Source organism: Alexandromys fortis, unplaced genomic scaffold (genome assembly GCF_014885135.2).
Source record: "Alexandromys fortis isolate MF-2015 unplaced genomic scaffold, M_Fortis_MF-2015_v1.1 scaffold_31, whole genome shotgun sequence".
Classification (NCBI taxonomy): Eukaryota; Metazoa; Chordata; class Mammalia; order Rodentia; family Cricetidae; genus Alexandromys; species Alexandromys fortis.
Window position 1 is genome coordinate 10,329,354 of NW_026067974.1, and position 26,215 is coordinate 10,355,568.

Consider the following 26,215-nt stretch of genomic DNA (forward strand, 5'->3'; position numbering starts at 1 on the left):
TGGTGCATACCTTTAATCCCAGCACTTACGAGGCAAAGGCAAGTATCTCCTGAATTAGAGACCAGTTTGGTCTATATAGCAAATTCCAGGATAGTTAGGACTACACAGATAGACCTTTTCCCCACAAAAATAAATTATTTTTTTTTAAAAAAGTTTTACCTGCTATGGAACCTGGGCCTCACTGCAGAGCTGAGCCTGGAAGCCCTTGAGAGAAACACCACCTAGCCCCTCCCTCACCAGCACCCAGGCTGAGCAGTTTCTAGGTTTCCTTCCCTCAAAGGTTCTCCCGAGAGGGTCCCAGGTCAGTGCTGGAGGTTGGGGAGATGCCCACAGAGCCACAGCAGACCTAGAGGTAGTACCTGGCTTCAGGGTTCCTGAGGTACCTGTGGCACCCCAGACACAGACCCTGGGTCTGCAAGGCTCAACTTGTCCGCGTGTCCCCATTGCTCTCACGCCAGGGGCAGCTTGGAGTCTGGCTTCTAGGCCCAGCTCTCTCCCCCTCCCCCGCCTCCCACCCCTTATGGATTTCACAGGAGTATTGACTTGGAGCCAGGTGGATTTGTCTTGGTCCTGGCTGGGTACAAGGTAAAACAGGGCAGACCTTTCCTGAGCCTCCATTTCCTACTTTGTCCAAGGGAAGGGACCAGTGCCGTAGAGCTGTGAGGTAAATGATCTGTGGCTTGGGCAGAGGCCTCAGCCATCAGTCATGTCCGGTTCTGCATCCCCAGGAGTCCCCCACCTCTGTCGCTTCTTCTGGTGGCCTTTGCTTACTCCCTCAGCAATGCCCTCTTTCCTCTCCTCCGCCCCTCACCCCCAAGCCCACCATCTTGTTCACCAGCTTGTACCATGAATTGCTCCCTGGATGCTTGGGTGTTCTCATGACACCTTTGTCCTCTGCTTTATGTGAGAGAGCTAGTAGCTAGTCCCCAGGTAAAACCACGGAGCTGCCAGGTCCCAGAATTCTCCGGGTCACTCCGCTGTGGCCAGGAAAACATAGAAAGTGAGACTCGGAAGAGGGTAGGGACTGTCCCCTGGTTACATAAAACATCCAGCTAGAGGCTGGTGCTGGGTCTCCTGACTGCTGAATACACACACACACACACCGTTTCTAGCTCACCCCATTCTTCCCCACATAGGCCGCTGGGAGTGAGTGGCACCTCCTACACCTGCCTCCTACACCCTGACCTGTGACCCTTAGGAGACGACTTCTCTAACCGCTGATCCTAGGGAATGAACTCACACAGAGATTCTTACCCAGGGGTCTCAGGTGTGGCAATTGTGCCCCCTCCGCTGCTGGTATGTTGCTGGTTAGGAACCAGGTTTTGTGTAGACGCCTGAGGACATGGTTACACGATCTTTCTAGTGAAGGGGCCTCACTAAGGTACGCGTGCCCTTGAGCCCAGGAAGGGGAGACAGCAGCCATGGGACAGAGTGAGGGGGGCATCAATTCCTGCTTCTCCTGTTCTGTTTACAGACAAGCTGCTGTCCTTCCTGGGCAAGGGGGAGCAGGCAGGGCAGAGGACCGTGCCAAGGTGGCACGAGGCTGGGCATGTGCCTGGGCTGAGATGGTATTTACAGAATGACACATGCCTGGAGGTGCCACTCTGAGGACCCCAGACCCCACCGGAGCATCTTCCTTTCTTTAGAAGCTGACCTCTGACCCCGGGAGCAGCCAGCATCTAGGTACCCCAACCCCCGCCCTGGACTCAGAGCCCCCCCTCCACCAGTGAGTCTTGGCTCTGCTTATAGCATCTGACGCCAGAGGGGCTGAAAATAGTCCCTGGAAGAGGGGGAGCAGTGGGAGAAGGGGGCTATTTAAAGGGCTCCGGAGGAGCCAGGCGTAGCAGAGGGAGCAAGAAGGGATCATGGCCACTTCAGAGCTGAGCTGCCAAGTGTCTGAGGAGAACCAGGAACGCCGGGAAGCCTTCTGGGCTGAGTGGAAAGATCTGACTCTGTCAACCAGGCCGGAAGAGGGGTGAGTGTGACAGATCACCTGGAAAGTCTGCCTTTGCTTCCCTAGAGCCCCCTGTCCACACCAGAGTCTCAAGCCCTTCAGTTTCTGATGGCCCTCCCCTACCCCAGAAACCTGGCCATCCAGGGAGACTCCACTTAGCCTGAGACCCGAACAGCCGTCCTCAGGAGTTCACAACCCTTCTCTCTACTTTCAGATGCTCCCTGCATGAGGAAGATACTCAGAGACATGAAACCTACCACAGACAGGGACAGTGTCAGGCCGTGGTACAACGCTCACCCTGGCTGGTGATGCGCCTGGGCATCCTAGGCCGTGGGCTGCAGGAATACCAGCTGCCGTACCAGCGGGTGCTGCCGCTGCCCATCTTCACCCCCACCAAGGTGGGAGCTGCCAAGGAGGAGCGCGAGGAGACCCCCATCCAGCTGCGGGAGCTGCTGGCACTGGAGACAGCCCTGGGCGGCCAGTGCGTGGAGCGCCAGGACGTGGCTGAGATCACCAAGCAGCTTCCCCCCGTGGTACCTGTCAGCAAACCCGGGGCCCTGCGGCGTACCCTGTCTAGATCCATGTCTCAGGAAGCTCAGAGAGGCTGAGACGGACTCCGGCTCCACCGTGTCTGCCTGGGGCTGGGCCCTTCCTGGCTAGGACCATGGAGGAGAGCTGCTTGCTGGCCATGGCCGCTTTGTAGTTTGCCCAGAGGTGGGGGCTATGGGAGGAGGGAGCCAGAGGCCAGGATGCCTAGGTGTCCTGAGTTCCCAAAGGAAGGGGAGCAAAGATGGTGGACCCTAGATGTGGAGAGCTGAGTACCCTCAGCCCCAGAAGAAGGGACAAGAGATATTGACGAGGGCGAGAGGCCCCTGGAAACAGACCTGTTCGGTTACAGAAACGGAGTAGGACAAAAAAAAAGGGATCTGGAATGTTCTGGGAAGGAATCTTGAAGACTAGAGGGAGGGGGATGTGAAGAGGGCAGGAGCAGGGCAGGCCCCCAGCACCCTCTGTTAGCACTGCAATAAATGCTCAGCCATGTTCCAGGCTTCTCTTTCTTTGTGGTTGGGGATGAGCACGGCGTCTCCCAGGCACTTCTGGGAACAGCCATGCATTTGAGCTAAATACGGCACAGCCAGAGGATATACTCCATGCTTAGGGGTGGGGTGCAGGGGAAGAGCTATAAACAGGGTAACTGGCCCCCCTTCCTGTGTCACTGCCCGGTCCTGGCTTTCGTGTCCACTCCCTGGCACTGGAGAGTACCTAGCAGGCCAGCTGGCATCAGGGTTTGTTTAAATGATATCTGTGGAGGATATGGAAGGGGCTGGCACAGAGGCTGCCCTTGGCTGTGCCTTGGGGTGTGGATGGGGTCAGTGACCCACAGGCCTGTCAGTTGTAGATCCAGACGGATTCAGTCCTTGGCTGGCACCGGGTGCCCCACCCTCCCCGGCCTGGGTGGGAGGACAGGATCAGGTTCCTGTCTATGACCCCTGCAGCTGTTACACTGATGCGTGTCCCATCCTGGGTGTCAAGCCAGCAAGGAGACCGTCCCATGGAATAAGTAAGGAGCGCAGAGGAGGACTGGATAGAAAGACCAGGGCTACCTTAGCAGAGACCGGTATCCTACCCACCCTGGAAGGGTGCAGGGCTCATCCAGAGGGTTCCTCTTTAGGGAGACAGAAGATGCTGTTGGCAGGGTGGTGTGCCCTTCTGAGCAGACGAGTAGGAAAAGTGGAAGCTTGTGTGCCAGGTCCCTGGAGCACCAAGCAAAACCTGCGAGCCAAGCCCTGCCAGCTCCTCAGTAGAGACAGGAGTGCTGACTGGGGAGAAGTGTCAGGGACCAGTATCCTTGGAATGTCAAAAGCGCGGCGCCGCGCGCCCCTCTAGTGGCGGTGGCAGTACCAAGAATGCTCTCAGTACTCTTTGTTCTTACCTGAGTCCGGTGTCCCTGGTGTGGCAGGAACATCCTGTGCTTGGGCCCCAGATAAGCAACGGGACAGCCCCAGAGGCCCGCAGGGGATGCCCTGCTGTTCGTTAGCCCGCTCACCTCTTATCTCCGCTGCCATCAGATGCTCAAGGCAGAGAGACCTGTTCAGGGGCTCCCCCGGGCCACCAAGACAGAGGCCAGAACAGAGTGTCCTTTCTGGAGGATAGAGTTGGGATCCAGGCCTGGAAGAAGGGATGGCATTATTAAGAAGGGGGATTTGTAAGGGGTGCCCCAAGAGAGGGGAGGGGGTTTGGAGGAGGACCCTGGGACTGGGAACATGGGCTATCCAAACCTTGGGAAAGAAAAGGGATGCAATTCTGAGCAAAAGTGTCTATGGGAGGCCAGAGAGGAGCTGGGATGCCTGGCAGGGGTTCCGGAATTGAGGTTGGGGTTCAGGGCAGCACTGGAAGGGCTGATGAGTGTTAGGTGCAGAGCGAGGGTGGAGTGGAGAGGGAGCTATCTATGTTCCAGAAGGTCCCCCTACACCCCCGCGTATCTGTTTCTCCGGACACTAACAGAGATGGATGGGGTGACAGAGACGTAGTGGCCCCGAGCGCCTCATCCCTCTTCCGCCGCCTCTGCAACAGAGGGGTGGGGGGGCAGAGGTAGATAAAGGGATGGCGACGCAAGCAGGGGATAGGCGGCCCTAACAGAAGCATGAGCGGTGGCACGGATCCGAACCACGCTACAGAGATGGCCTCTGATTCGGACCCTGGCCGGGCAGCTGTCGCCTCGGCTTACCAGCGCTTCGAGCCCCGCGCCTACCTCCGCAACAACTACGCTCCTCCTCGTGGAGACCTGAGTAGCCCTGATGGCGTCGGGCCTTGGAAGCTGCGCTGCATGGCGCAAACCTTTGCTACGGGTGAGCGCCGGAAACTGAGGCATGAGAGAGCAGAAGTCATGAGGGAAAAAAAAGGGGGGGGGGAGAGGGAAACAAGAATGCACGAATGCACACTAGATGGGGACCAAGAAGCAAACTTACAAGGTTTATGCAATCAAAAGCGAGCAAGCAAGTCAGCCAGGCTCCGTGGTCGTGACCGCCTACAGTCTCAGCTACCAGGAAAGCTGAGGCTGGAGGACAGCTTGAGCCACAGAATCGGAGACTTGACTAGGCAACTTAGACTCCTTTTCTTTCGAGGGGAAGGCACTTAGGATTGAGAGACAGGTAGGGTGGGGTGCAGGAGAGACACTGAGATAGAGTCTGAGGCAGAGGTTGGAGACTATGGAGAGAAAGGTTGGGTGTCTCAGAATCTTCCGACTTGATCCTCACTAAACCTAGCTTTTGAGTGGTGGATCCGGAGACAGAGGAGCCATGCTGGCCCCAGGAGAACTTGATTTCTGTGTCCGTCCATACTTGTTCCCGGCACTCACACTACCCAGAAGGGCTAGGAGAGCATGGGAGGGGAAAGATGGCTGAGGCAGGAACCCCCCTTCTCTCTGCTTCACCCAGGTGAGGTGTCTGGACAGGCCCTCATCGACATTGGGTCAGGCCCCACCATATACCAGCTACTCAGTGCCTGTGCCCACTTTGAGGACATCACCATGACAGATTTCTTGGAGGTCAACCGGCAGGAGCTGGGACTCTGGCTTCGGGAGGAACCCGGAGCCTTCGACTGGAGTGTGTATAGCCAGCATGCTTGCCTCATCGAGGGCAAGGGGTGAGAGCTGGGCTAGAAGCTTCCTGCGGTGTGGTGGGTTGGGGGTGGAGGGCATCAGAGGGGCTGAGCCCTGCCTTGTGTCCCCTGTACAGCGAGTCCTGGCAGGAGAAGGAACGCCAGCTCCGAGCGAGGGTGAAGCGAGTCCTGCCCATTGATGTACACCAGCCCCAGCCCCTGGGTCCTTCAAGCCTGGCACCCCTGCCTGCGGATGCCCTGGTCTCTGCCTTCTGCCTAGAGGCTGTGAGCCCAGATCTGGCCAGCTTCCAGCGGGCTCTGCAGCACATCACCACACTGCTGAGGCCGGGGGGTCATCTCCTCCTCATCGGAGCCCTAGAGGAGTCATGGTACCTGGCTGGGGAGGCCAGGCTGTCTGTAGTGCCGGTGTCAGAGGAGGAGGTGAGGGAGGCCCTGGTCCTTGGTGGTTATGAGGTACGAGACCTTCGTACCTACATCATGCCTGCCCATCTCCGCACGGGTGTAGATGACGTCAAGGGTGTCTTCTTTGCCTGGGCTCAGAAGACGGGGGTGCAGGAGTGAGGGCCCTACATGCCGGGTGTCCTGTGCCTCCCAAATTCTGTATTACCTGAAGTGGTACCTAATAAAGCAATGGTCCCCAAATTCTGTATTACCTGAAGTGGTACCTAATAAAGCAATGGTCCCCAAATTCTGTATTACCTGAAGTAGTACCTAATAAAGCAATGGTGCCCTGCTTGCCAGTGCTGTTTGTGGAGCTCCTAGAAGCCAAGAGTAGGCAGAGACCTCTGAGACTTAGGAGGATCCAACCCTAGCTTTTCTTTTTTCCCTGGAAGCCTCCATGAAGGCTTCTTTCTGTACCACCCATTCCCCCCACCCCAGGAAGGCCAAGTTCAGGAGGGCACAGGCGGCCCCTGCTGCATGCCAGGCACTTGTGTGGTTCTAGTGGCCAGTCACTCTGCCTCATCAGTAGCGGGTCCTGCCTGCTTGTCCCTAGAGTGAAGCTAGAGAGCCTGAGTAAGAAGAGCCGCAGCCGGGGAGCCAGGAGACCCGGATGACGTGGTTAGCAGGGGGGCAGTAAAGTCCAGACACAAATACAGGTCGAGAAACAAGAAGTCAAGAGCTAGAGGTGCTAGCTCCCCACCACCACCACCAGCACACACACGCACGTACACACACATACACACACACACACACACACACGTACGCATGCACATGCAAACACAGGTATGGGCCCCATGCCACCCTCACTCCCATATACCCAGGTAGAGATATTCACTGGCCACCAATGTCTCCTTCTCTCCCGCCGACTTTATACACAGAGGAGCAGAACCAGGGTGAGGCCAGAAATTGGCTTATTACACACGTCCTTTATTGTCTTTTTTTTTTATGGCCTTAAAATTGTTCTTAGTATCAAAAAATCCTGATAAGACTGTCTGAGTACCTGAGCTGGATCCCAGGCTCAGCGACCCTCCCCAGAATGAGAGGGCAGGGGATAGAGGCCGGGGCCCAGTCACAGACTGCCTTCCTGATGGACTGGTTCAGGATGCAGGCTGTATGGGCCCTGCTGGCCCTGGGCTTACCCTGGGAGAGCAAGCTCCCCTATGGAGGGCAGAGACCCCATACAAACACAAGCTCCACACCCTCTTTCCCCTTTGCCTGATGCCCCCAAAGTTCAGGCTGTGACCAGGGGCTCCAGCAGGGAACTGGAGTGGGAGGCACACCATGCCAAGGGAGAGAGGAGCCAGGGGGGCACACTTTGTCCCTTCCTCGCTCTGCCCTCCAGGGGCTAGTTCTGCAGGGTGTTCTCAAGACATGCAGCGGGGGGGTGGGAGCTGTGATTTGGAGTGGAAGTGGAGGGCAAAGGGGTCCTGGGTGGCATCCACATGCACTGCACCCCACAGGTCATGTGCACATACTAGCAGCTGGCAGGACTTGGGGTCTTGGGGAGACTTGGACTCAAATGGCTGCTGGTGATGGCTTGGTTCCCCCATTCCACTCCCGCCTCCTACGAGTGTAGCACATTCATGTTCATCTCAGACACACCTTCCCAAGCCCACCCTCGCCCACCTGCCTCCTGAGCACACAGCCACTCTCTACACAGGCCCACGATGCCCCAGGGCTGCCAAACTCAGCTCCTTGACTATCTCTGCGCCTAGCTTGGTCCACATCCCTTTATGTGTGAATGTGCCCACTCCCAACCAGAATGGAAGCCAGGGTTCTAATCCTGAGTCCCCGGGGGTCTTGGCTCTGAAGGAAAGGGTGGCTGGTTCAAGGGACAGGGTGAGAGCCCCTCCTTGGTACCAGCCCCTGCAGCTCAGTTCCGCAGACCCACGAAGAAACCTGGGCAGCCGAAGAGCAGGCCTCCAGTGCCACCTAGTGGCTCCTTGACAAAAAGAGACCCCAATGTACCCCAAAGGCCTGTGGGCGTGGCACTTAGGGGTAAGTGGCCCTACGTGGGGTGGTACTATCAGGGTGAGCGATGTGGAGAAGGGAGTGGGCTGAAGAGACAGAAGCAGCACTTCTCTCTGGAGACCTCAACACCTGTTCCCAGTTCAGCCCCAGGCACAGCTGGGCTGCCTACTTCCTGTCCCAGACGCGAGGAGGCCCTGGCTGTGAAAGCCAGCAAGGGGCAGGTGGCTCTATGATTCCAAGCCCATGCCCCACATGTTCAAGTTCAAGAAGCTAAAAGGAGAAAACAGTCATCTCAAGGGGGAGAAGGAGGAGAAGCAGGAGCGAGGCAGGTGTGTCCCTTTCGAGCATCTTTAGTCTAGCTTGAACTTGGCTTCAGATTCCTTCAGCAGGTACAGGCTGTCATCTTCCAGAAACCTGTGGGTGTGGAGATGACCCCACTGAGGCAGTCACCCAGCTCTGCGAACCCCCCAGACAGTGGAGTGACAGGAGGCAAGTGGGAAGGCCGAGTGGGCACAGGGAGCCCCAGTCTGCCCTAGGGTGCAGAGGAGGAAACCCCGAGGCAGGGGGTGGCACTCACCTGAAAAAGAGGATGTGGAGAGGGATCGTGCTGATGTGCCAGATGGCGTGGGCGTCCAGGACCCAGAAGAGGGGCGGGAAGTCGAGCAGCTCCAGCAGGGACAGCGCCTGCAGCAGCAGCACCACCACCACACACCTGCGCGTGTGCGGCAGGCGCCGGCGGTTCCGTAGGCACCAGGCCAGCCACCAGGCCAGGTTCACGAGGCCTGGGGGCCAGGGACACAAGAGGTCCACTCACTGGCCGTCCTCTTTGACTCTAGCTGCCTCGCCCCGACTCCACCCACCACCAGCCTCCCATCTCAACTCCTCCCTGCCCTCAAGAGTCTCTCCAGAACATCCCCCAAGAAGCCACCTCCTGCCCACCCACAGCTCTGCAAGGGGCCTCACCTATGGCCACATTGGCCATCATGTTGTAGCCGTAATCGAAGCGGACGAGGCTCAGGTAAGAGATGTGCGCTGATAGGAGCAGCAGCAGCAGGACGCCGAAGGCGCTGGCCACTGACGGGTGCTGCAGTCCCACGGTCCTGTCCCACCACCCAGAGCAGCTCAGACAGTGCCTGGCTGGCTATCCCCAGAGCCGTGATCTTTCAGCCACCCCCTCGCCCACTGTCCTTCCCTGCCCCCAGCGAACCAACGGTTTCCCAGAAACCAAGGGCCACAAGGAGTAGCCAGATCCCTTCTGTCCCTGGCACCCCCACCCAAGACAGCCTTGCAGAAATGTGAGAAGGCCAAGGAAGAAGCTCTGGACAGTTCCCTCTCTGCCCACAGCCCCCAGGGCTCACCTGACACAGCACAGGTAAACAGAGTACAGGATGACAGCCGAGGCGCAGAAGTAGTCCATCTTCTGTGGGTAGGGAGAGCCAGGAGTGCCAGGTGAGGGAGCAGAACATAGCACAGGCAGGCCCACAGAAGAGCCACAGGGATGAGGCAGTGAGGGACAGGGTCTAGGCTTGCAATCTGCAGGAGCCCCGTCTTGCATCCCCTCTGCCTATGGCTGCTTCTCTGTGTCCACATTATAAAACGTTCTACATGGTCCAGCAGTGAGACATTCATGGCTTTGAGAAGGGCCTCACTATGAAGGCACACTATGGAACTGGGGTGTGATAGACATGAACTCCAGTCCTGATCACATTAGCTGGGTGACCCAGGGAAAACAATTTCATCTCTCCCAGGCTCAGTGGCCTTAGAGATCAGGAAATCAATAACAAAACTCTCCTGGCATGATCCAGGTAAGACTCCACGGGCTGCCCTGGGCTAGCAGGCTCTGCAAATGGAGCTGTCTTCACTCTACGGAGCCTGCTCTGCCCTCTCCTGGGCTCCCCTGGAACTGTACCATGCAGGGGCTGGGAGGAGCTCACCTCTGTGAGGTCAGTGTCCCTGGTATGGAAGACCGTGGACCAGAACCAAGCATTGAGGGACACCTGAGGAAGGAGAGGTCAGTCAGCATGCTGCCCAAGGTGGAGGAGACCTGTGGGGCTCTGCTGGGGGAAAGAGTACATCCTGTGCCTCAAGCCCTCTGAACAAACCCAGGCCTCACTCCCGCCCAGCCGGTCCCCACAGGATTTCCCAGAAACTGTAAACTGCCACCCAAACCCCCCAGGCCAAAGGAGCTGCAGTCCACAGGTTCTAGCCTGGCTCAGCAACCAGTCCTGGCAGAGTCGAGTTCCCAAATTACCCAATCTCTAAGACAACAGCCCCCAGGGCCCTGCCTCCTCCCCCACTGCCAGGTGATGACAACCCCACCCCAGCCCAGGGGAGCCTGTGACCTCAGCTTCTGGGGGCGGGAATGAGGTGGGTGGGTGGGTGGGTGGGGGGTTTGAGCTAGCTTGGGGTGTGTCTGGAGCAGCAGCAATCCTGGGAGGGAGAGGAAGCAGGTCCCACTGGAGCCAGCCTCTGAGGAAGACTGTGGCCAACTTAGCCCAGCTTCCTCCTGGCTGGGCCAGCCTAACCCGCTGGGCCAGTCGCTGCTCCGGAGGGTTGGGAGGAGAAGGGGCAGGGCTGAGGAGGCTGCAGTGGAATGGCCCAGGGGAATGCTGGGGGCCCTCTTCCTGGAACAGCAGAGCCTGGGACTTGCACACACACCATCCTGTGGGAGTCGCGGCTGGCACTTTCTTCGAGGCCTAAGTCCATAGCAGAGGCCCAGGTTACGGGGAGAAGGGCCGGCTATGGCGGAGGCAGAAATCTGTGGCCCCTAGTCACAAAGGGAAAAGTAGGGCTTGGGCTGCCATACCCGGAAGGTGGATAGAGATGACTGCCAGACAGGCCTGGAGGAGCTGCCCACTTGGGGACCATAACAAATGGTCAGTCAGGGGCCACAGGAGCAGGCCAGGAAGCCAGCCTGTAGGGTCCCGCAAGGAGGGGCACATGCTACTAGGAGTTGAGGGCAGGGTGGAGTCAGGCAGGCAGGTACTCCTGCTGCTGGGCTCTGGCCTGGGAGCCCTCTGCCCCCGCCCACTGCGAAGCTTGGCTCTCTCTCCAGCCAGTCCCACACAATGCCTTCTACTTACAGAGGGCTACCTGAGGAATGTTCTCTGCAGCCTTGACAAGGCTCTGAGGTATGCCTCATGGTGGGTAGGCCTCCTCTGCTGGCCCTTTCCTCAGACTTGGGAGGCAGTTTTACCGTGGGCACCTGGGTCCCAAACCAGGTTCGGTCACTCATCCTTAATAAATGGACTTACCAACGTGGTCACACAGAAAAGATCTCCTTTTTCTGTTTTCCACTACTCATCTGGCTTTTGAGGTTGGCTTATGAAGGATGAGTGGCCAAACCTGACTTGGGACACAGGCTGTGACCCTCAAAGTTCAGAGCACATATAAGGCCCCGCTCCTCAAGTGGGGAATGGTCTGAATGGCCCTCATGTCCTCTTTCACAAGGCCTGTGGTGAGCTGGGTCAGTGTGTGGAAAGGAAGGACCCCGGGCTGGAGACAGGACCCAGGCCATCACAAGGCCCAGCACACCAGGTGCAGGGACATCTTAGGGAGGAGGGGAAGGCAACAGGCGCTGGCAGCCAGCCAGGCCTTCTTGTCACCCACAGCAGGAAGGGGGAGGTGACAAGAGGGTTGATCTAAGTGGCAGTTGGAACACTGGAAGAAGAGGGTGGAGGTGCACTGGGCTAGGCCTTAGCCCCACACGCAGGTGGGGGCGGCTGGGTTCTTCATCCCTTGCCTCCCAGGGGCCATCAACTTACTGAGCCCTATTTGAAGCCTGGACTCTGCACCCTGGGGACATCCCTCTCTTAAGGAGTGTCCCATGAAGGGTGGGGTCTTTCGGATCCTTTCCTTAGACTCAAGATTCAAGGCAGTGTCATGAAGAACACAGGGGGCAAACAGAGAGGCTTTAAGCTCTGGTCTCAGCAGCATTTCCTGGGTGTCCCTGTGCAAACTCTCTGTTTCCCACCACACATAGTTTTTACTGCCACTGCTTGGTACACAGGTGTTCTATGAACCTTGATTTCCCTCATCAGGTCCCCCAGGCTCACCCCACTACTTCCCTTCATTTGACCTCCAACTTCTCTTTCCTCAAGAGCCACCAAGTTCAAGGTCAAATGGAGCTATGGGAAAAGTCCCTCTTTGTGTTCCCAAGCCACCGTCCCGTGAGTGCGGTCCTGGCAGGTGCCGTTTCTCTTCAGAGCTTGTGGTCAGACAGGAGTAGAAGGACAGATGGGCAGGGAGGGGATGGGCAGGCCCCGTGCACAACTGCTCTGCACTCCTTGGTTGCAGTGTGGTGGGCAGGACCAGCCAGGGTAGGTGAGAATTTCGTGTAAACACTGAGGATGGGAGGGCCAGGGTGTCAGTAGTGGCAGGAATGAAGGGACAGGAAGGCTGCGGGAGGGGGACAGGAGGCTGTTTCAAGTCTGCTGGCAAATACAAAAACAGACAAAAATATCAGCCATGACACTGGTTGGATGCCAGAGAGCCAGATCTGTCAGGAATTTGACCCCGGTGTTAAGCCCCAGTGCTCGGAGCTGTCATTGACACCATCACGGTGGGGACAAGTGGATCTTTAAATAGCTTGGTGTCTCAGAAGTGGGGGAGGCAGAATGTTAAATATGATGTCTGCTGCCACCCTGTCCCCTCCCCAGGGCCACAGTCGAGAAGGACAAAACTGCCTCGGGTTCACTCTGAGGGGAGGCGGGGCTCCTCTTTCCCATCATCAAAGAAGGATTCCTGGGCTGGAGAGATGGTTTAGATGAAGGCACCTGTGCCAAGCTTGATGACCCGAGTTCAAATCCCAGGACCTATGCAGTAGGAGCGTATCAGTTCTCCTGAGTTACTGTCTGACCTCCACACCAAGCCGTAGTGCGTGCACTGCATGCACACAAACAAACAAATAAATATTTAATTTTTTTTTCATTTCTGAACGTTGTCTGCTTCAAGGCCTTTGTCACAGCTGGGAAGTCCCTCCTGAGCTCTGGCCACCCTTCTGTGCAGCTCCAGCCTAACTCCTGTCGCTTTCTCAACAGAGATGTTAAAATCAGCCCCTGCCGTTTCGTCTCCCTCTACATGTGAGGATCTTTCTGCTGGACAAAGGTGTGGGAAATTGGTTCGGTCTCCTAGCTTTGGCAGAGCGCCAGGCCTCCCACTCCAGGAAGTCAAAGGGCTACAACATACACAACTCGGGCGGGTTCCCCAGCCCTTCCAGGTACCTGCCCAGGCTGCACCTGGGTCAAAATAGCAAGGCAGGGGATGCCTTCCCGTGCTGAAGTTTCAGGGACTCCACTGAGGGCCAGGGTTATCGGAGAATAGACACCCCTGGCCCACGACAGAACTGGAGCTAGCAAGGGGCCCTGCTATCCACACCCCAGCACAAATGAGGGCCACACTTGTTCCAGAAGCCCCGGCCCAGGACAAAGTCCGCCGCCACGCCCTCTGGGGAGAAACACAAGGCGCAGTGGCAAGTGTGAAATCCAGACCAGAATAAGTGCAGCGGTGCCTGCCTACCACAGCAACGCCCAGCCGCTCACGGGGAGGGCGAACACTGACAGCCATCCTGGGCTATACAGTGAGACCATATCTCAGCAAAGCAAAATCTAAACCATCTGACCAGAGCAGACCCTGTGTCCCTGGAGACCCCATAAAGGCAAGAAGGGGTCCCCACAACCTTGGCATCTGTCCCCTATCGGAGGACGTATGTTTATTCCAGCGAGCACTCAGACCCTGCCGCCCAGCAGTGCAGTGCCAGAAGCTAGCCCTGTCTTCTCTACTTGCTGACTTCTTAGCTGTTATCTGAGGCCAAGCCCTGTGTGCCTGAGTCTTACTCAGAGAGCACAGGTATATGACAAGGATCCCATGAGGAAATGCTGGTCAAATGCTGGGGACAAGCCCAGCACCACAAGCACAAGGCTTTCCTCCACAGCGCTCGCTGTCCCAGAGCTGACTACGTAGCCCAGGCTAGCCTTGGACTCATGCTGTAACTTCAATTTGGAAAAAACTGCTTTGTTTTTCAAGACAGGGTTTCTCTATGTAGCCCTGGCTGTCCTGGAACTCACTCTGTAGACCAGGCTGTCCTCAAACTCAAGAGATTCACCTGCCTCTGCCTCCTGAGTGCTAGGACTAAAGACCACTATGTCTTGCAAGAAAACAAAAATAAGATAGGGTCTCAAATATGCAGCCTATGGTGACATTGAACTCAAAGTCCTTCTGCTTCTGGGATTAGAGGCACGGTCACTCTGCCCAACTGTCCCAAACTCTTCCGTCCCTTCTCTCCCTTTCTTTCGCTGTTGTTCCATAGCCCTTAGTAGTTACGATTACCATGGATCTACCTCCTCCTTCCTTGTCCATCCCCTCCCGTGTCCAACTCAGCCTGTGCATCTCAGCACACCTGTGCTATTATCAGCTGTGGGCAGAGTCTTCCAGCCACCAAATCCAGGAGCCACCTTCTCTCCTTGTCCTGCCCTGGGACTCTTGGCTTTTCTAGCCTGCAGCTGCCCCTGACCCTTTGCTGTCTTTACTCTTTCTGTCCTCTGTCTAGAAGACTCCCCTGCTCTCCTCATGTTTATGCAGACACCTCCAATCCTCGCATCTGTCTCATATCCTGGGAAGCCTTCCCTTGTTGCCCTGTGGGGGCCCAGCCCCACCACACGCCCTAAAGCTCCTCCCCTCTTCTGTGTTTCTTCGAGGCTGGACTTTGACTTCGATCGTGTGATGTGAGACCAGTACAAGAGGGCAAGGACCTGTGTGTGTTTACATGTTTGGGACCTCCAGCACCCAGTAAGTGCTTAGCATGCAACAGGTGTCCAGTGGGCACAAATGGAGGCTCCTACGGCAGGAAGGTGGGTGGGTGAGGATTTCTTTCCCCTCAGGCCCATCAGAGAAGCTCTGCCCCCCAGATACTCATTGCACCTTCTTACTGTCACCCAGTGCTTCTCTGTACCCAGGTCCACATTTCTCCAGTGATCCCAGGCCCTGGATTCTAGTTCCTCAGACCAGCCACACTGATGAGGCTGAGAACTTTTTCCTATTCAGGTGGACCCACCTGGGTTCTCCAAGGAGAAACCAGGAGCAGGCTGAGCACTGATAAGATGCCTGGGCCAGAACAAAAGACACATCAATCTTCCAGAGCGGTCTTGAAAAGACCAGAAGTTCTAGCATGATCCCTATGATTCACTTCCCATCCGTGTTAGTAAACCGCCCAATTGAATCTTTTTGTAGTTTCCTCACTTAGGGCAAAAATGTGAGACCTCCCTCCTTCCCAAGAAGACTGGCCTGGTAACAACGAAGGTGTAGCACCTTCCATATCCACTGTGCCTGACTACCACACACATTAGCCCTGTAAAAGAGAGATGCTCGTCTCTAGAAGCCCATCAGTGGGGATGGAAGGGATCCTCAGCTCAAAATAGGGTGTGCAGAGTCCTGCCAGGCTACCTACCCAAGCGAAGGCCATGCAGGTATGGTACATGGGGGAGGAGGCTGGCACAGAGGCGCGGTAGCGGCACAGCATCACCAGGCTGGCTAGGCCATTGAGCAGCGAGGCCACAGCAGAAGCTGGCTCTTGGATGAACAGGAACCGGGAGAAGGGCCACTGCAAAAGGAGCATAGGGAGGAGGCCTGAGGGGAGGGGAAGCAGCTTCTCGCTGGCCTGAGGGGAGGGGAGGGGAGGCAGCTTCTCGCTGGCCCAGCCAGCCTTTCCCTGACAGCTCATCACCGGCTCTCCAGCTGGTTCCAAAGCCTTACATTCTCTCCAGTCAAGGAGAATCTCTGCAGAAGTCCCTGGCTAAGACTGGACTCTTATCCTGGCACTGCACTGGGAGCCTGATTCTGGGGACAGCAGACAGGCCAGGAGAAACCATACAGATCTAGGTCCCAACCCTCCTCGGCTACTTTGCATTGTCCCCCAAGTGCCTGACTGCTTTGTGCTAAACTGCGATGAGTAATTCCGGCCCACGGGCCAAAACGAGATAACACTGGGTCAAAAGGCACCGAGAAGCTGGCCAATCTAAGGGGTATTTCTGATGATCTCGACTCCTATTGGAGACGCTATGGGAAAAACACCTTAGTTGGGGTCAGGGGCTATTCCAGTCAGCCACGAGAAGCTCAGCACTACTGTGAGGGGACAGAGATCTTCTCGTTTGTGTGTTTGTTGTTTTGGAGAGAGGATCTAACTATGACCCTATATGTAGCTTTGGCAGTCTACATAGACCAGGCGGGCCTCAAACTCTAGAGATCCATCTGCCTCTGCCTCCCAAGTTCTGGTATTAAAGGTATGAGCCATCACACTTGACTTGAGACACTGGCATTATGACCCCAAATTCAGGAGCAGGGCACACTGGCAGGCACCACTGGGAAAAGCAAGAGCCTTCTGGGCACGAGTACCTGTCCATCCCTCCCTCCCTGTGACTCCCCACCTCAGACTGCTGAGACAGCAGGGGCCACTTGGGGGCTGAAGGCCATCGCTACGTACCTTTCCAGCCTCTCTAACTCACCTTGCCATGGAATTGGGGCACTCTGTGACCCTCCTGAAGATAGAGGCCAACAGTGAACCACATGCACTCATACTTGCAGTCATCTCGACACGTCCAGCCTGAAACAGACAGAAAGCCAGCGCTGTCATAGCTTAGGGAGGCATAGGCAGCCTGGTGCAGCCCACACATGGATGGAGGCCAAGAGGACCTGAAGGCTGGAGAGAGCCAGAGGAAATCCCCAAAATCTTACTTCCCATTTGGACAGAGAAGAAAGGGCAGTGTAGACACAAGAAGGAGGGGGCGGAGAATTTTAGCAGTGGTAGCAAAGCAAATAGTTTCTTCCCCCTTTACCCAAGATGGAGCTCTTGGCATTGGACAGACCCCTCTATGGGGACCTGGGTTTATACTTCTCCATTCTGAATCCAGGGAGGAGCCCCTGGTGCCTTCCCACCTCCTGTGAAAATACAGCTCAGACCCTTCACCCTGGACTCCTCAGGTTCCAAGCTGCCTTGACTCCCCTATTGCCACAACTCTGTACACTAGGCTCGCTGCTCTCTGAGTAAAGCAAGCTGCCTCGTGTACCCAGATCTGCTCAGGGCCTCCAAGCTCTCTGTTCCCTCTTTCTGGAATGGAAAGGGTAGCAGTGAAGATGAGCTGTTGGTCAAACAGGTCAGAACTGGAAATTCTGCTTTACCACTTTATGGACGGTGTGACCCTGGACAAGGGACTTAATCTGTCTGAGTGTTCCCACCGGTAAAATAGATCGGGGCACTATCTGAATGGGTTGTGGCGAAAGTCAACTGACCTGCCGGGACGCCTGTCAAATGTGGGTGCCCAATATGTTGGTTCACATCCATTCTCTCCTCTTTAAATTGTTTCACGGTGATCCCTGCCTCCACCCCTTGAAGCGGACTCCATTCCTTCCTGTTCCAATTGCATATAGTGCCTAATGTACGGGTCTATTAGGGTTCAAACCACTGTGTCTTTGTGAAGGATCCTATTCACCGCCTTCGGGGAAGGAGAGGCTATAAACCCGGAAGGGCAGGCTCCTGGTCGGCAGCCTGTGTTATTTCAGGTCTTGCATGCCACGTTTAACAAGTAGTGGTTTGAATAAATATAAAGAAGCCTCTGGGAAGCTAGGACAGGGTGAAAAGAGTCCCCCATTCACACCCTCCCCCTCCCTCACTCACTCACTCACTCACTCACTCACTCACTCACTCACTCACTCACACACTCTCTCTCTCTCTCTCTCCCTCTGGAGGTTCCACACCTTAATATTCGTGAGAGAACCCATGGGGAAACTGAGGTTTTGAGATTTCAGAGTAGGGTACAATAGGCGGGGCTAAAGTCAATGGGCGGGGCTTACCCGTCGAGGGTGGGGCTTACCAGCTAGGCTCATGTAGATTGGCTGGAGGGAGCGGAAGTGCTTCAGTGCGTCCCCCGAACAGTTCCGTTCCTCGCACTGGAGCACGCAGTCGCGGTATACCGGCTCGCGATCGCCCTGGGAGCCCCACGCAAGCCCCACTGCCGCAGTTAGCAGCAGCAGCCGCGCCGTTTGCTCGGCCATCCTGTCACTCTGCCGGGCCACCGAGGGAGGAGCTTGGGAGTGTGCGAAGCCCCACTTCCGTAACAACCGGAAGTACCTTGTTCACCGTTGCACCCTTAGTTGACGACCGCCCACTTTAAATGAAAATTCCCGGATTTCAGTGGGCGGGGATCCCCGCCTCTAACCTGCGGTCTACTCTTCGCTGCATTCGAGGGGGAAGGGGTAGTGTGTATTTGGGAGCAAATTAGTTATTTTTCTCACTTCTGTCTCCACGGTCTCTTTGTTTCAAGCGGGTCCCTTCTGTCACCAGCCCTCTTAGATTCCAGTTTTCAAATGTTCTGGCGTCTCCACCTCCATTTCTTGTGCCATCATCTTGATTAAAGAAACTACCGTTAAAGTAGCTGCAGAACTTCTTTAATAGGCGTCCCTGACCCTACTTTGGTCCCCTTCAGTAGGCATTCCTATTACTGTGATAAAGACCATGACTAAAAACAACTTGGGAAGGAAAGGGCTTGTCCTACAGAACCCCGTCACAGCCCATCATTAAGGGAAGCCAGGCGGGAACCGAGAGGTAAGAACTGAAGTGGAGGCCACGAAGGAGTGCTGCTTTCTGGTTTGCTTATAGAGCACCCGGTACCACTTGACCAAGGTTGGCACCGCCCACAGTGGCATGGCTCCTCCCATATCAGCTAATGATCAAGAGAGTGTCCCTCATGGGCTTAACTGCAGGCCAAAATCTGATGGAGGCATTTATTTTCTCAACTGAGGTTCCCTTTTCCCAGATGACCCTAACTTATGTCAAGCTGACAAAAGCAAAACAAAACCCTCAAAAAGACTAATCACAGCTCCATTTTCTAAAATTCAAAATAGACCCATCACTTTCTTTCTTAAAATTCTTTGCTAACTCCTCAACCCTGCAGGACCTGGCCTGCTGGTCTCCACTCCATTGCTCCAGCTCCACTTCAAAGGTCCATATCTCTGGAGCCTCCTGCCCTTTTCTGGTTTATATCATGTCATTGGTCCTTTTGCTTTTGCTTGTTTTTCTGTTATCAATTGAAGGCCACCTGCTGAGAGTGATCATTAATATGATCAGGGCTAATACGCAGTGTCATGTTTTTCCTGTAAGGCACGGATCCCTTTCCTGCCCTGTTCACCTTTGTGGCACTAAAGTAGGACTTTGGCTTCATGTGAGACACCTGGAGAACCTTTTCCTATTTTTTTTTAGTGAATGAACAACTTAAACGTGTCTGGATGAGCCAGTCAAGTGGCTGGCTCAGTAAGTGAAAGTATTTGAGTCACAATCTTGGTAACCTGGGTGGGATCCTCAGAACTCGCCTAACAGTGGGAGCAGAGAGCCAGCTCCACAAAGTTGTCCTCTGATGTCCACGTGTGTGCTGTAGTGCGCACACCTGAGCGCACATACACTGTGCACACACATATACACAGCAAGAACAACAATAAATGATGGCTCAGAAGTTAACAATGAGGACTGCTCTCGCAGAGGACGGGAGCTCAGGTCCCAGCATCCACAGGTGCCAGCTCACACCATTTGTAACTCCAGCTCCAGGGGATCTGATGACTTTTCTGGCCTCTGAGGGCACCGCCCTTGTGTGCACATACCCTGATACAAACACTTGGGAATTGGATGCGTGCTTCCATGACCCCCATCACTGCCCAACCAACAGCACCCAAGTCTCACTGCAGTTTTGAAGTCATGTAACCAAATGCTGCCGCCGCCTCCCATTCTTTTCCTTCATGGTCTTTCCCTTATACCCTGGAAAGGGAGCTGAGGTTGGAGAGTAGGATTTAAAGTTGATGAAGATGAGGCATGGAATTCGCAAGAAGTATCATTGGATTACTTTCATTCACCCAGAAAACAGCTCGGGAATGCATCATTCATCCTGTATGCTCTGTGAAAGACACTTCTTCCATTTAAATGTCACATAAATAATGTCCTTGAAGTTGACCATCCAGTTGATAGGGATGGGGAGATTACTACTTTTTGTGGGACATAAAATCTCAATGCATAGCCCAGGGTGGCTTCCAAATTGGAATCCTCCTGCCTCTGACTCCTAAATGCTGGGAGTATAGGCATGTGCCACCTTAGTTCACTTAGGGAAATTGAAATGAGAAAACAAGCCAGATGTGGTCACGCACGCCTTAAATCCCAGCGCTCAAAGGGTAGAGGCAGGTGGATCTCTATGAGTTCCAGGCTAGCCAGGGTTACCTCGAGAGAAAACAAATAAAAAAACCACAAAGACAAACACGCATGCACACACCCTCTAAAACGCAACAAAATAAAAAAAAATCCAACAAGCAAAAACAAAATGAAAAAGCAGGCATTGTAGTCCCCAGTAGCTGATGGAGAACACAATCAAATTCTAATTTGACTTTGGATCTGACAGCCAGACCTTTAACGATGTATTTTTTATTTGGTCTTTATTATTCTGGGAATGTATCTTTTGCAACGTTCCCAGGTGAAGATGGGGCATTAGGATGAAAGAAGATGAAATCCTGACAAGAGAAAGAGAAAAGCTTCTCCTGTTGAGTAAACTAAACTTTTAGCTTCCAGCCGGTAGTGGTGGCTCATGTCTGGTCTGCAGAGTGAGTTCCAGGACAGCCAGGAAAAACAAAACGTTTAGTTTCCCTTTGTTTTTTGTGGTTAGGTATGGTAGCACACACCTACAATTCCAAAATGGGGGGATAGGGATAGAAGGATTAGAAGTTCAAGGCCTGCCTCAAATACATAAAGAGGTCAGGGCTAGCCTGGGCTAAATGAAACATCTTTTTTTTTTTTTTAATGAGGCTATTTAGAGCCTATTAGGCAGTCACTCTAGTACTGAACTACATTTCTTGCCTCCTAGGTTCTTATTCTATATAAGACGTCAAAATGTGGCAAATTCCACATTTAATTATAATTCAATAACATAGTTGAATTGCTCTTAATAATTGAAATATTGTTATATATATATTTAATAAAATATTATTGTTTAGTCCATGCAGTGACCAATGCCTATAATTTCAGCACTTGGGAGGTGGAGGCAGGAAAATCATGAGTTCTAGGCAACCCTGAACTAAACAAGACTTTGTCTCAAAAAACAAAGATGGGTCTGGAGAGCTAGCTCAGAGGTTACAAGGACTGGTTGCCCACATGAAAGTTAGAAACGGAGATTTAAAAAGCAAAGGCAGGGCCAGCAAGATAGTTCAGTGGGTGAGGACTCTTGCCACCAAGCCTGATGCTTGACTTCCATTGCTGGAATCTACTTGGTGGAAGGAGAGAATCAGCTCCCATGAATTGCTCTCTAACCTCAAGGCACATGCTGTGGTGTACTGGTACCCTCACCACACACACACACAATCCTGGGGATATTAGTTTAAGATGTGCTGCATTTGTTTATGCTGTCGAATTTTTGTTTGATGACACAGAGACGTGTGGCATTTGTTTAGCTCTGTGAAGCTGTGTTACTTTGCCTACCTAAACCACCCGATTGATCTAATAAAGAGCTGAATGGCCAATAGCTAGGCAGAGAAAGAACAGGCAGGGCTAGCAGGCAGCGAGAATAAATAGGAGGAGAGATCTAGGGAAGAGAGGAGCGGGAAAAGGAGAAAGAGAGGAGGACACCAAGGGGGCCAGCCTCCCAGTAAGAAGGAAAGAAAGATATGTAGAAAAAGAAAGGTTAAAAAACCAAGAGGCAAAGTGTATTTAAACAGAAATGGATAATTTACATTAGGAAAGCTGTCTAGAAACAAGCCAAGCTAAAGCCAGACATTTATGAGTAAGAATAAGTCTCCATGTATTTATTTGGGAGCTGGGTGATGGGGCCCCAAAGAGTAAAAAACTACTACCAACGGAATAAATAAATAGATGTAAAAAAAATTCAAGAGAGGAAAAAAACCAAAACAAATAAAATTTCTGTTTATATTTCAGAACTCAGTGGACATTTGCTTGGTTCCCCAGATTTTTGCAGGACCCTAAACACCTATGCCTGTGTGGCTGGCAGAAAAAAATAGTTCCAGTGGAGACTTGTGGTCTTTATACAGGTGGAAGGCCGTTGTTTGGACTGAGCACCTGTATAAGGCTCTGAGAAACCAGAGCAAGGCAACATGGAGTACTCATGCTAAATGCTGCAACATCAAGCTGAGTATTTAGAGAAGCAGATAGACCCCAAAGTAGACCAGCTGCCACTATAACGGAGGGTCCTGGTCTGCTTGAGTCAACGCAGTAAAGAACTCTCTGCTTTGATCCTTACGAAAGGAAGCAGAAGTGACCTTGGGTGTAGGGGAATCACAGCTGCTTGCTTAGTGTGACCAAGACCCTGGGTTCAATCCTAGGACTAAGAAAAGCGATCTGATGCTCATTTTCTCTGGTTCTGTTTCCTGGTGCCCACTTTACAGTCAGTGTTCTCCCTTTTGTTCTGTTTCCCTGTTTCCTCTTTACAAGACCCACTATTCTGCTACCAGCGTGAGCCTGTGCTCTGTTTATGGAATGGAGACAGTCTATTTATGAATCATGAAAGAAAGCAACTTAGATCTATGAGTGACTTTGTTGTTATTTTCTCTTTAATTTTTTAAAATACTTTCTTTATTTGCATGGGGGCGGGGGAATGAGTGCACATCCCATGGTATGCTGAGGTCAGAGGGTAACATGTAGGATTTCCCTTCCTCAACCAGGTTTGGTCCCAGGTCAGTTGACTCAGCTGGTCAGTCTTGGCAGCTTTACCCTCTGAGTCATCTCTCCCTGGGATTTTTGTCTGTTGGCAGCGTTTTGTCCCCTGGGACATTTTCCTTGGTAACCTGGTGTCCCCTTTCTCGGGTTTTCAGCCTGGAGTCCCTTTCATATGGCCTTCTGTTCGCGTAGCCTGCTTTCAAACTCATCCTTGGTTTTCTGTGTGAGCCACAGACTGAAATTCACCTCTCTCTCATTCAGTTTGGGTTTATTGAGCCCTACAGTATGGCCACCATTGCACCAGTGAAGGGAGAAAAAGATGAAGAGGCTCCTTGTGGGGAGCAGAGTAAGCCCCGAGGCTGAGTGAATATGTAAGGAGCAGAGTTCTGAGGAAACCTGTAGGGTTGACCGGGCACAACAACGCCTCAGACCCATGGGAAGTGGCAGACCCTTCCTTTCCACAAGCCTCAGAAGGATGGCCAAGCCTTTCTCCAGTCGAAATACTAGCGTTTACAAATGACTGAGCAGTGTGTGCAAAAACTAGCAACTGCAGAAGCCTGCAGCCTGGGACTGCTCCCTACCGAGGCCTCTCCTGCACTGCAGAACAGACACGCGGAGCTTCCTGTGGTTGTGGTGCACAACCACCACCAGAGCAAGCACAGCCCATCTGATCCCAGCTTTTCCGTAGTGTGTCTGAGTGCCTGTCCTTTCCTTGGTCCCTCATACCCCAGTCAGGTTTCCAGGACCAATCCCTGCAGGACACAGTGGTTCCTGTGTTCAATCCTCAGCACGCCCTCTGCCTTCACCCTCTGCCCTCGAAAAGACTCTGCTCTGAGTCTAGGGAGGAGAAAGTCAGGGAAACTGTAGAGTGTGACAAGGGCTCGAGGCAAGCTGGCTGTATTCGTAGAGCAAACCCTGGGAAACGGCCCACAGTAAGGACCCTTATTTATAATGCCCAAGGCTGTGGAAACAGTGTCGAGCAAAGCGTGGTGCTCAGAGAGCAAAGCATGGTGCTCAGAGAAGGGAGATGAATGAAGGCGCGTCAAACAAAACACTAAGATAACCGCGCTGCTCCGCTAATAGCGTGCTGTGCGACCGCTCTGTAGAATAATTTGATTGGAATGCACACCCTGTCTGACCAAGCGTTTCCGCTCCTACGAATACCCACCCAAGTGGAAGGTGGAAGGCTAGGTGTGGTGGTACCCCTGGAGGGAGGTGGAGGCAGGCAGATCTCTGTAAATTCAAGACCAGCCTAGTCTACACGGCAGATTCCAGACCAGTCAGCCAGAGCTACATAGCAAGATCCTGTCTCAAAAGGGGGAGGGGGGGAGGACTGAATATCTGTCAGTAGACAATTTCATCAACTGAGGTGATCTTGAGAATGGAATGCGAACTACAGATTTGTAGCAATGGGCTATAGGCGGCATGGACCGACATGCAAGACAGTCTTCACAATGAGTTCACTAAGTAAAAACTGCAAAATGCACATGTGCACACCTCTGCGTGTACATTGCTCAAGTGGAAGAGAAAGAACAGCAGCTATTATGTTCGTTACTTTAACAAGACTATCTGGCCAGGCGTGGGGGTTCAAGGAGGGCAAAAGTGTGTTCAAAGCCAATCTAGTTTACATAATGAGTTCTAGGCCAGCCACAGCTACATAGGGAAACTATCTCAAAAACCAAAATTAAGTCGGGCAGTGGTGGTACATGCCTTTAATCCCAGCACTCAGGAGGCAGAGGAAGGCGGATCTCTGTGAGTTCTGGGCCAGCCTGGTCTACAGAGAAAGTTCCGGGACAGCCAGGGCTACACAAAGAAACCTTGTCTCCAAACAAAACAAGATTTCAATTCCTTTTTACCCTGGCAACTTTCCCTCCATCACCAGTAGATCTAAGCCCTTGTCGTCTTTGCTCCTCTGGGCCCTATTACCAGCCTCCTGGCTCCTACAATCCTTAGCCAAATAGTTGTTCTGAAGCAGAAATCAGATGGAGGGTTTGCTCCAGGGCTTCCCACTGCCTGAAGCCCTCACCAGACCCACAAAACCTCAAAGCCCAACTCTGGTTGTCATCATCTCAGTCTATGCTACCTTTCAGTCTCCTCCGCAGCCTCACGGCCTTTCTGAGGCTAAACTCGCTCTTGCCCCTGAAGCCTTTGCGCTCCTGTTCCTCAGTCTACAGCTATCTGTCCCCTAGGAGTTGCACAGGGTTGCTTCTTTTTGGTCAGACAGGTTTCCACCCCACCCCCTCAAAAGGTGTTCTCTATGCCACCCCAAAAGTAGGCATCTCTATCTGCCCACCCCTGCCCTCCCACCTGCCCACCCCTGCTCTCCCCTACCCTCCTCTCCCCTCCCAGCTAGGTCGCTATTACAGCACCTAATCATTTCCCACCCAACATTCACCCATACAGGAAATTGTGCCCCGGTTTTAACTTAAGACAGATCCCAGCTACTCTGGAGCCTGAGGCAGGAGAATCATATATTCAAGGTCTGCCCAGGCCCCAGAGTGAGGGCAAGGCTACCCTAGATAATTTTATGAGATCTGTCTCTGGATAAAAACAGAGAGAGGCTACTGCTCTGTGGTGGTGTCTGACTGCCATGTGAGAGGCCCTGGGTTCAATCCTCAGAACTGAAGGAAGGGGAAAATGAATGGACCTAAAGGGCAAAGAAAGAGAAGCCACAGGAACTGGAGAGGTAGCTCAGAGGTTAAGAGCTCTGGCTACTCTTCTAGAGGACCTGGTTTCGACTCCCAGCACCCACACAGCAGCTCACAACCACTTCTAACTCCAGCCCCAGGATATCTGAGGACCTCTCTGGCCTGTTCATAGATACCAGGCACAAGCATGGGGCATAGACACAGGTGCAGGTGGAACATCCATGCTCATAAAATAAAAAATAATAAAACAACAAAATAAACAAAACAAAAAACAAAGAGAAGCCACAGCAAGGGGTTCAGACAGCAGTCTGAAACTAGAACACCAAAGCAGGACTTCAGGATTGCCATATGCTCTGGAAACTTCCTAGCCTTCTCTTTCCAAAGCCCCATTCATACCCCAGTGTTCTGCACTCTAGTGGCTGGGAGGTGAATTTGGGTCCTCAAAGAACTAAAAGGCAGGGTGGAGTAGGGGCCACCACCCACAGATCATGAAACAAGGAATCCTGAATCTGAGAGGGGAATGCCTCTGTGGGGCTCTTAGGAGACAAGCATGGGAGCTTAAGGGTGTCATCATCTTCATGCCAAATCCTGAAACACCAATGAGAAGCCAAATGTGGTTGCAGTTGCCGGCAAGTCTAGGAGGTCAAGACCAGATTGGATGACATATCCAAGTCCACAGACACAGAAGCAGAGGAAGGATCTGGAAGATTCTATGCAAGGTCCTCATATTCCAGCTGTGAACAAGGCCTCGCTCAAGACCACACGCTAGATGACTGAGGAGGGCTCTAAATGGGCTAAGGATGCAGGTGAAATCACGCAAACTGCCCTGAGGGGAGACCAGCGCCCACACAGCCTTGCATACACGGGCCAGGATGGCTGTTCTACACGCCA

At 53.5% G+C, this 26,215-nt stretch overlaps 3 protein-coding genes across 5 annotated transcripts; 2 read left to right on the plus strand and 1 right to left on the minus strand.

The window, feature by feature from the left end:
* The first annotated feature begins 127 nt into the window (after nucleotides 1-127).
* On the plus strand, nucleotides 128-2,995 carry Tcap (titin-cap). The gene is made up of 2 exons (XM_050157190.1): nucleotides 128-1,975; nucleotides 2,169-2,995. Exons 1-2 carry the CDS (start codon nucleotides 1,866-1,868, stop codon nucleotides 2,560-2,562), a joined length of 504 nt encoding a protein of 167 aa, XP_050013147.1. The 5' UTR covers nucleotides 128-1,865; the 3' UTR covers nucleotides 2,563-2,995.
* A 1,135-nt stretch (nucleotides 2,996-4,130) lies between these two features.
* Nucleotides 4,131-6,164, plus strand: Pnmt (phenylethanolamine N-methyltransferase). The gene is made up of 3 exons (XM_050157193.1): nucleotides 4,131-4,803; nucleotides 5,392-5,599; nucleotides 5,692-6,164. The coding sequence occupies exons 1-3, from the start codon at nucleotides 4,599-4,601 to the stop codon at nucleotides 6,134-6,136; spliced, it is 858 nt and encodes a 285-aa protein (XP_050013150.1). The 5' UTR covers nucleotides 4,131-4,598; the 3' UTR covers nucleotides 6,137-6,164.
* A 756-nt stretch (nucleotides 6,165-6,920) lies between these two features.
* Pgap3 (post-GPI attachment to proteins phospholipase 3) lies at nucleotides 6,921-18,105 on the minus strand. Of its 3 annotated transcripts, none has more exons than XM_050157176.1 (8): nucleotides 17,851-18,103; nucleotides 16,486-16,583; nucleotides 15,432-15,584; nucleotides 9,922-9,984; nucleotides 9,346-9,407; nucleotides 8,951-9,087; nucleotides 8,565-8,769; nucleotides 6,921-8,401 (listed from the first exon to the last, which is right to left on the minus strand). In XM_050157176.1, exons 1-8 carry the CDS (start codon nucleotides 18,029-18,031, stop codon nucleotides 8,338-8,340), a joined length of 963 nt encoding a protein of 320 aa, XP_050013133.1. In that variant the 5' UTR covers nucleotides 18,032-18,103; the 3' UTR covers nucleotides 6,921-8,337. The 3 variants fall into 3 exon arrangements, with proteins under 3 accessions (XP_050013133.1, XP_050013134.1, XP_050013136.1); XM_050157177.1 differs by lacking the exon at nucleotides 17,851-18,103 and adding an exon at nucleotides 17,270-17,574; XM_050157179.1 differs by lacking the exon at nucleotides 15,432-15,584 and having other exon boundaries at nucleotides 17,851-18,105.
* Between the last annotated feature and the right edge of the window lie 8,110 nt (nucleotides 18,106-26,215).